We start from the raw sequence: 10039 nt of genomic DNA on the forward strand, positions 1-10039 counted from the left end.
GTTTATTTTTTTGCAGCTACACTTTGTAATTCTATATACTGTATGTACAAAGTATTTGTGCCAAATGTTTAAGGAGAGTTTGACTATTACTGTACAAAGACTTGGGAATATACATCTCTCCTTCTTATACCTTTGTACCCTCTATAACAAAATAGATCATAGTTTTGCAACAAATTATTTTTTTCATGGAACATTTTTCTTTTTAATTTATAGGGAATATAATAAACTGTAATCAGATGTAAATTTGTTCCTATGACAAGTTATTGTTTATATGGAATATAAAATATTCTCAAATCTTATTACACTATAAGAACACCGTGATTTGATATGATTGTGGATTGAGTTCGATTTAGAAATGCATGACTGTGCTTTTTGTTGTGATGAACTCAAAATACTTTAATTTGGGAAAAAATAATATATTTCTGCGTGAAAACCATGTATTTCCTTCTTTTTTGTTAAATACCGCTAAATGTGTGTCCTTATAATGTTAAAAGACAGGCTTAACTGACCCAGATTTTCATAAGGATGTCACTCATTAAAAATTATATATGATTAAATTTTAATATTAAAAAGGAAACCTCTTTTGAATTTGTCAGAGGAATATTTTCAATGCTGAGGTATGGCACATCAGAAAGTATATTACAGAAAACTTAACAGTGCTTTATTTTAGTTTTTTTTATGCAGTGTGTTGCTGCCACCTAGTGTTGAAATGGGAGTAAGCAGTTTTTCATACAGCCATTAGCTAATACTTGAGCAACACCAAAACCCACAGTTGTTTTTAGTGCCTACATTATCAAGTACAAAGTTTTGTTGGAAGGGAGGTGATAGGGGTGGGGTGGGGATTCGTATCATCTACTGCAAATAAAGAAATGTGGGACATTGATCGGTTTATCAAACACCATAACGCTGGTCAGCCTTTTTGAAAAATAATCACTTATTTTTTCTGACTATCTCTTGTACAAACTCTGTCTAATCAAATTTGATTGAATACCAAAATTAAGCAATCGTTGAAGTACCTCCATTCAGTATAAAAAATAACCATTGTAACAATGCTTTCAAAAAAGTAATGGTGTGTGCGCGTGAAGGTGTCTTCCGGATGACTTTATTTTTGTTATGTATGTCTAACAAGAAATGTGTGTTACCTGTATTTAAAGGTGCTGTTCTACTTAAAAATGTCTGTGAGGAAATGCAGCTTTATTAAAAGCCCAAATTCTACTTAGAAATAAGTATTTAAAACATTACAATGACATATTATTGCAGGGCACCAGAATTGTTATATGATACAAAGACAGGCAGTGGTTGTTGCTGTAGAGAATTGGAAGAAAAGGACTTCTTAAATGTTTCCGTGTTGTGTTTTATGTATTTAAACCTTAGGAGGAAAGAACAAAAGGACAGATATGATAAGGATCATTTGATTAACATACTTAAGAGTGCAGTTAATGTTTTGTGTAAGTGCAACGGCACCTTTAAATAAGAGACATAAAACATCAAATATTTATGTTTTGCTGTGGAAATTATTTTTTTTGAAGCCATATTTTGCATGCAACTGCAAGGTGCTTATTTATTATGTTTAGTGGGTTTATCTATATTTTATTTCTTTTTATAGATTGAGGAACGGGCAGAATTTTTGAATAAGTCAGCTCAAAAGAGGTATGTGATAAAAGCTTTTCTGGAGTTTCTGACCAAAAAGTCGATCATTCTTGGGTCAAATATTAATTTTTGTAAACCTAGAAGAAACCGACTGGAGACTGAAATAGAATCCAATTATCTATTGCCTAGCGTCCCCCCTGGCATTTTCACTGTTTAACATGAATTAAATATGCTATCTTGTGTTTGATGTCTACAGGCATGACTGGGGCAATGACAAAACTAAAGTCAGGTTTTACTGTACATCAGCAGTGTCATTAGGTGAAATTCTATATATGTCCCCACAAAGTTATTTATATATAATGACCATTGTTTTTTTAATATCATTATATTACTCCTAAATGAGTAATATTACCAATTTTCAGCAGTCTAGAACTCTGGAGCATGGACAGTTTTAACACAATTGGGGAAAAAAAAATTTGGGGGGAGAAAACATGCAATGAACTTTTTGAGGTATAAATTGTACTTTTGTTATGAGACACAACAATAGAGACACTAAATAAATTAAGCAAAAGAAATTCAGAAACCAAACCCAGTTTAGAAATGATCCATTTTCTTAGTGCCTGCTAACGAAGGCCGACAATTACAGAAACCCAAAGTGAAAAAACCCAGGACTATTTAAAGAGTGTCAAGTTTCCGCCTTACAACCACAACACACAGCTATGATTTATTTGGCAATTAATAGTTTTTTTATTATTTCGCGCTCCAGCCAGACAGCATTTTGCTAAACACTTTTACACACACACACACACACACACACACGCACACACACACACACAAAAGTCTAATCTTTCGGAACTCCAGTGACGTCAATGTAGAGTCTGGGTCTGGAGGTGATTGTCTCGATTTGCTACACAATTGTTCTCCCGGCTCATTTTACTTCCTGTATTCACGTCTGCAACAGCAGAGTTTCTGTTCTCAAACAATCGTTAATTGTGGCAGGTTAAATAAACGAACACTCAGCGCGGTGATTACGGATCACCATTTACTTCTAGCGTTCAGGCGGCCATCTTTGATGTTATCAGTCTTACCAAGGGTGTTGAAATTGCAAAGTGAATGAATTATGTATAATACGACTGGATGATTCAGGAACAGCACGGGCCGTTTCGTTATCGTTCTTTCGCTAACGTTTCTCACGTCTAGACTGGCTGACATATTTGTACTGTTCCAAAAAAAGCAGAAGCTCGGATTAGTCATTTTTTGTAGCAGTTGTAACGGATATAGCGCATGTTGGGAGTCCTTAGAGGGCCTGTAAAGGACAGAAGAATGCCATTTTCTTTTACATCGCATACCATTTCATACCATTGAAATGAACTCGATTTGTTTTTTTATTTATTATCGCTGCTCATTGTTTCCAGATAAAATGATAAAGTTTGAAAACACTGTTAACTCTCACAAACATGTGATTTCAAGCACGGTGGGACTTAAAAATACAGGATTTAATTAGAAACATAGAATTTGTCTGCAGGTGAGAACCATTCGGCCTCTTTCAGTCTGCCCATTTTTCCCGATATAAGGACTGAAACCTTAATCAGCTTTTGGTCTTAGATTCAGGGGCTTTATGTCCATTCCATGCTATGTTAGTTCTTTTCCTTACCAGTGCTTGCTATGGCAGGCAGACAAAAATTAAGTAAAAGGTCTTTATGGCAGGAAAAATGGCCAAATAGTTCTTATCTGCTGACAAATTATATGTTTCTGTTGTTCCTTACTACTTGAAACATGTCTCCTCTGCACCTGCTTCCAATCTTAAACTATGTCTTCCAGACAAAACAGCCGGCTTCTGCCTCCAAAACACAGCCCTGGCCTAGGGGTTACTTAGTGCTTGAAACGATAATGAGAAATCTGGGTAAACTGCACATTTTGCTAGAAAAAAATATGCAACAGTTTTGTGATTATAGTCACGCCATTGGCTGGAGAAACTGCTTGTCAATACACAACCACCAATGGAAATCCTGCGAGAAGCTCTGACTATAAAGCAGGCAATGTCACCCGAAATATTGCATGACCGTAAACAATGGCAGCACTAAGGACGCTAACCTACTCAAGCATATACAGCACTGTATTTAATGTTTAATGAATATAGGAGACTTTCCCTATAAACACTTATTTTATCTTTACTGCAGTCTTAAATCCACACAACCCGCAACAGTTGTTGTCTCCAAAATTGATAGCCGGCTCGAGCAATACACCAGCGCGATCGGGGTACGTACAATAGTGGACTTTCTCAACATTAAGAAATAACGATAAAGCGATTCTTATCAGTTTGCTAAAAAATGTCTGGTAGGGCGAAATATATTTTATTTCCATGTGATCATTTATAAGACTCCCAATTGGTGCTTTCACTCCCAGTATGTTTTGGTTGACATCTCTTCTTGAATGCAGGTGACTCAATTAAGTGAATATTTAAATAATGACATTTTAAAAAGCAAATTTATTGCCGAATATATTTTTTTCACTAGCTAGTTAGCTAGTTATATTTTTTTATTTTCAGATTATTAATTTAACACATTGCTATGATTTTTAATGATTAGAAGTTGGTTGCAGGAAGGAATTTTCTTTCCAAGCTCCTAGTAGTTATTTCACAACAGGACGCTGAAATGTGCGCGAAGAAATGTTTCCCCTACAGCTACAGGGGATATCTATGTATAACACAAACATATTTAACCAAAAAAATAACTTCACTAATCAGTAATCAATACCTGGTAACTAAAAACTTTTTTTTTTTCTAGAGCAACAAAAGTGCCAAACCTTTGAAGGCAGCACCCTCCGACCTTCCCTTGCCGGCCGATGGTGTCCGTAACATAAAGAGCAAGTGGGAAACGGGGAATGTTTTCTCATCACCAAGCAATGCAATGTCTCCAAATAAGGTATATTTTTGAGTATATTTGAATCAAAGAAAATCCATTCGGGGACAGGATGGGGGCTAATGGGGATGAAGGCCTAATCGTGTTAGAGAAAGCCCTAAAAAAGGGGGGTCAGTGCATGCACCAGATATTCCCAGTGTCTTCTTTATGTGACATGGGCAGAGCTGTGATGGCGGTCATTCTCCCTCACATCCCGTCTATCAACTGGAACAGAAAAAGGGCAAACGCCATGACTAGAAACCAATGGAACAATCCAGTCTCTAGGCGCTTTCCAGCGATTGCTCTGATAATAGTATGACATTTAACCCCTTAAGGACAATGGGCGGTCCCAAAACCCTTGGAGAAAATTGAATACATGTACGGGCTTTGTCATTAAGGGGTTAAACACGAGAACCACAAATGATAAAAACTTTTTTCCAAACCCTGCCTTATTTTTTAAAGGGTGAGCCTATTAACGTGTTCAAACATATTGGTAATGAACCTCCTTGTATTTCTTTAAGGAAATAAATACGCTTCACAGTTCTGTGAAATCTTTTCTTTTTCTTTTGAGAGGACAGGTTGGGTCTATATATGTTTCGCTGTAAGTATTTCTAACTATTGGTTGTGCTTATGGTTCCAGGAAACAGCAGGCCTTAAAGTTGGAGTATCTAGCCGTATTAACGAATGGCTGACCAAAACTCCAGAGACGAGTAAATCTCCTGCTTCAAAGCCTTCCGTAAGTTTTAGTTCCCAAACGGATAGATGAATGTTTTTTTTTCTGAATGCAGTTTGAGAAACTATGTGACTTGAATGCCAGTGTTGATTTTATAACAAAAAACATGTGGAAAAAAAGCGTCAAACAGTCTGAAAGATCCTCCTGCATTTATTATAAACATGCAAAGCAAAATCAGCCATGAAAAACACATACCCTATGATAGTGTGGCTAGATTCTGCTTTAGGGCACTTATACAAAATGTCACTGTTTATCATGGGTTAATGGAAGCTAACCTATAGGTTAATATTTTTAATCCAAAAGTATGTTAATAAAATTTCAAGAAGACTTAGTAAGCAGAAGATTATAGAGATCCCATATACCATCTGTATTGATGTATACATTGTCTTCATATACAATTAAATATTCTTAGCATTCACATTCATCTTAATTCTTTATGAGCACTGTATTTAATGTAGTCCTTTAAAAGGTCATATATTGATTATAATTCTATGTTATGTAAATGCTAATTCTTATTCCTCTTGCATTTCTCTCAACTGTGTTTTTTCCCTTTTTACTCCTCTGTCCTTCTGCCGTTAGAGAGAACTGTTCTCAGATGTTTTGCTCTTCTTCCTCCTTCTCTTCTTCTTGGAGTCTGATCTTTTGAGTATGTTTATAAGGTAAAATCCTTAAGAAATAAATGGGCACAGTTGATGAGCTGAACGGTTCTCATCTGCTGTTAGATTCTATGTGTATGGCCATGAAATAAAGTAATAAAACAACGTATCTGGAGCACCTGTTGATGTCTTAACACCAATTTTATATACCGTATTGGCTCGGATATAGGCCGCCCCCGTATATAGGCCGCACCCTAAAAGTTTGGTGCTTTTTTAAAGAAAAAGTTTTTTTTCTTTAAAAAAGCACCAAAAAAACATGCTGCCACTCTGTCTCCCCCCCCCCGAGATATGCTGCCACTGTCCTCCTCCCCCCCGAGATATGCTGCCACTGTCGTCCCCCCCCCCGAGATATGCTGCCACTGTCCTCCTTCCCCCCGAGATATGCTGCCACTGTCCTCCTCCCCCCGAGATATGCTGCCACTGTCGTCACCCCCCCCCCCGAGATATGCTGCCACTGTCCTCCCCCCCCGAGATATGCTGCCACTGTCCTCCCCCCCCGAGATATGCTGCCACTGCCCCCCCCCCGAGATATGCTGCCACTCTGCCCCCCTCGACTTACCGGAGCAGACTCCCAGGTGTCTTGCGTGGCCGGCGGGGGGCATCTACGCAATATGCGTATACAACCGGAAGTCTGCTCAGTAAGTCTTGGGGGCAGAGGTAAAACGCGTCGTGCGGACGATCACTGGCTGCGGCGATGCGGGCTTAGACAACCTCCCGTGCCGGCACCCCATGCCCCCCCCCCGTGGAAAGTGCTGGCAGGGGAGGCTGTCTGAGCGTATCGGAGAGTAGGATACAGGTCCCCAGTATCGCTAGACCCCGAATATAGGCCGCACCCCCACTTTAAAGACTTAAAGTGGGGGGAAAAAGTGCGGCCTATATTCGAGCCAATACGGTATATAAAGCTTCAGTATGGATTATAGTTCTTAGCAAAATCAATACATTATTGAAAGGTTAAATAGTAATCTATGTGAAGTTCATGAAATGGCCACAAGATGTCGCTAACCTATGGTTATCAAATACGTAAACGGCTCAAACAACAGTGACACCTGCTGGACATGTGCAACACTACAGCTACTAAAAATTAAAAAATGTGCTTCATATCATAGTGCTTTAACATGTGAAATGTATACCATGTGCAGTATTGGGCACTCGAGGCAAAGGCCTGTTAGGCCAACTGCCCTTGAGCTATTTTCCAATTCCAGAAAACAATCAACTAATCACTGGTGTGTTTTAATGTCCAAACATATTTTTTGTCCCTTTCCCATCTGGAATGGGTAAAAATGTGCACATGGGTGCACAGAGTAATCCTTTTAACATCCCTGCAGCATTCAAAACACAAGCTGATATATAAAATAAGAAGAAAGTGTATTGAACACTGTGTAAAGCAAATAGAGGAAAGTGCCCCTTGTTTAAGGTAATATCCTCTCCAAAATGAGTCCTAAACCATTTTGAGATTTAGCCTTTACTCAATTTTCTTAGTTATATGTATTTTTGGGATTCTCGCCAACCTTACTATTTCTCTCGAGCATTCCATTACAAACATAAGGATCATTTGAGTAGGCTGGCTATATTTGGATATATACATTGTACTGATGTACTGATCTTCTTTTTCCTGTTTAGGATTTAAGACCCGGGGATGTATCTGGCAAACGCAATATTTGGGAAAAACAGCAAGTGGAGAAATCTGGATCACCCACTAAGGTGAGTGCAGCTTAATAAGCACCAAAGAGACCTTTATTAAACTTGAAAAGAAACATGTATTTGGTTCTAGCATTCTTTTACATTTACCCAGTTGAAAACCTAAAGCAAAGCATTAGACGTTGTAGGGATTGGGGCATCTTCAGGGCCTCTAATCCAGAAGTCTACCAAATTTGAACTCAATTCAAGGACCCCACCAGTTCTTCTGCACACATGTCTACAGCACAGAAATCTGCGTCTCTAATGCACTAATATGACATAGGACGTCAGTAAGTGAGTGAAGCATTACAATGCTGGGGCTCTTCAGTCAATCATCACATGAAGCAATGTAAGCAACACATACTCATTGTGTTCCTTACACTCGTTAAGTGTATGGAAGTAGACCCTCCTAGACGCAGTAAAATCATGCTGAGCCGTATCCCTTCAATCTGTGGAACAGTTTGGGGAGTGATGGACCACCATGAGCTGAAGGACCCACATTGTAACGCTGCTTATATTTTGAACGTGCATCAATATCAAAGTCCCTATCTGCCACATCATCTTTTCCTACCTCTGACCTCAATGAGTTGGTGCTATCAGTGACAAAGATTTGTGGTGCTCAAGAACGTATCTCTTTCATGACTTGGTCCTAACACCTGGGTTCAGTTATAACGTTTAGCAGATCTTAATGTCAGGTTGGACCACGCCTCTTTTAGTCTTACTTCTGCTGAGATTTGAAGGGTTAATTTTAAGTTGGCAGGCATTAAAATCTACCAACGTTTGACTTTCCCAGCCATGTTCCTACTATGTTCCTGGCATGTCCCACTGAAAACAAAAGTCCTTATTGAAGGCATAAAGGACTAATTTATGGTTAATTTTACCCATCTTACCTTAAAGCCAAGGTTGATGGGATGTAGCATATGGCTATGGATTGGGGTAATTTGATCATCATAGCATAGAGTATAAATTAATTGTCTAATGCCTTTCATCTTTTCCGGCAGGACTGAGATTTGAAAAGGAGCCCTAGGAAGTTTCCCCGAAGCCGTTGGACCAACTCAGTTACAAAGTGCTAAATTGACCTTTTTATATTTATGTTTACTTACCAAAAATGTGTTTCTCATTATATGGATTTAAATCCATTTACATCAGCGATCTATTCGATAAGCCCAAAAATCAAGACATTCGGCCTGGAAAATATTATTGCCTTTGCACAATTTATTTTTTTTAAATGATAATCAGGCTGTGAAACAAATTATTTCTGCTGATGCATATTTTTTCAAAAAGTTCTGCCCAGGTAGGAGTTTAGTTTTAAAGGCAGTTTTATTTGACATTTTTTTTAAAGACTCATGAGGCACTTTAGAATAAAATAGAATTTAGTAAACTTAGTCGATATAAAGGAACCGGTATCTAATGGAATGATACTGCATTTTTAAATTAACCTTTTCTTTGCAAAGTATTCTTAAAAAAACAAAACACAAAAAAACAGCCTTTCCAGTTCATTATTGATAACACCAAATTTAATTTGTATTAGCAAACTGTGGTACTTATATGATTGATCTTGTAATGTTGTTCATTCAGCAATTGCAGTTTATACACACAATACAGTATATACAGGTAGCGTTTAATGTTATGACACTATTAAATGGTGAATGCTTTTCTATGTGCTAGAATATGACGCAAGTTTTTTTTTTTTTTTACATGCTAGTCTACATCACAGCTTTTTTTTAACTCACTTTTTTTTTTAGGATTTAGATTTTTTTTGGACATTGTAGGAAAAATATTAATCCCAGTATGATCTCGAATTAACTTTGGAAAACACAGGTACAATACATAACGTCGTAACAAAATTAGTTTACATTTGGTAAAACGCAATTAATTTATAAAAACAGAAATTTTATTATTTTCTAAAGTCTTGCAAAAATCTTTAATTCAGAATACCGCCGTCAGGGGCGACGTACAGTAATTTCGTTCTTTTTTTAAAAAAAAAATAAATAAAAAAATAAATATGCATATTAACGCATTCCAGAGTTGTTGACAGGCAGGTTTCATTTTATATGTAAATAATAAACATTTTCTGCAGCATAAAAAAAAAAATTAAAAATAAAATTTAAAAAATCACATTTGGCTTAAAGATCTGTGAAGATTAAGTGAGTTGCTATTATCTTGTAGCGATCATGGATCGTTACAAATAAAAAATACTATTTGCGATGGCTCCATCTGCAAGAATAAGAACGATCACATTGCTTTTTTGTATGTGAACGATTAGATACACTGCTTTGCTGGAAGATAAGTACTCTCTTTTTAATAAATCCATTAGTTTGTTTTGCAAATTGCAAGTGCACTCAGTTATTGTGTAAGGAGGGCTAAGTCCGGGCAAACCTGCGTCCTTATTTTGTGAACACTTTGAACATTTCAACCGCATAGAATAATTTGTTTAAACAATGTATTATGAAACTGCAACCACAATAAATGGATAAATTTCA

General features: G+C 37.2%; 1 protein-coding gene across 4 annotated transcripts in view; it reads left to right on the forward strand.

The window, feature by feature from the left end:
- The window catches only part of CALD1 (caldesmon 1), an 81276-nt gene extending 71237 nt beyond the window's left edge, over nucleotides 1–10039 (forward strand). For all 4 annotated transcript variants that reach the window (XM_053464725.1, XM_053464728.1, XM_053464726.1 and 1 more), the window contains 6 exons: nucleotides 1607–1650; nucleotides 3771–3849; nucleotides 4377–4514; nucleotides 5131–5226; nucleotides 7500–7580; nucleotides 8558–10039. In XM_053464725.1, coding sequence (XP_053320700.1) covers nucleotides 1607–1650; nucleotides 3771–3849; nucleotides 4377–4514; nucleotides 5131–5226; nucleotides 7500–7580; nucleotides 8558–8563 — 444 coding nt within the window. In that variant the 3' untranslated portion in view covers nucleotides 8564–10039. The remainder of the gene's footprint in view (nucleotides 1–1606; nucleotides 1651–3770; nucleotides 3850–4376; nucleotides 4515–5130; nucleotides 5227–7499; nucleotides 7581–8557) is intronic.

Source organism: Spea bombifrons, chromosome 4 (genome assembly GCF_027358695.1).
Source record: "Spea bombifrons isolate aSpeBom1 chromosome 4, aSpeBom1.2.pri, whole genome shotgun sequence".
In the NCBI taxonomy this organism is placed as follows: Eukaryota; Metazoa; Chordata; class Amphibia; order Anura; family Pelobatidae; genus Spea; species Spea bombifrons.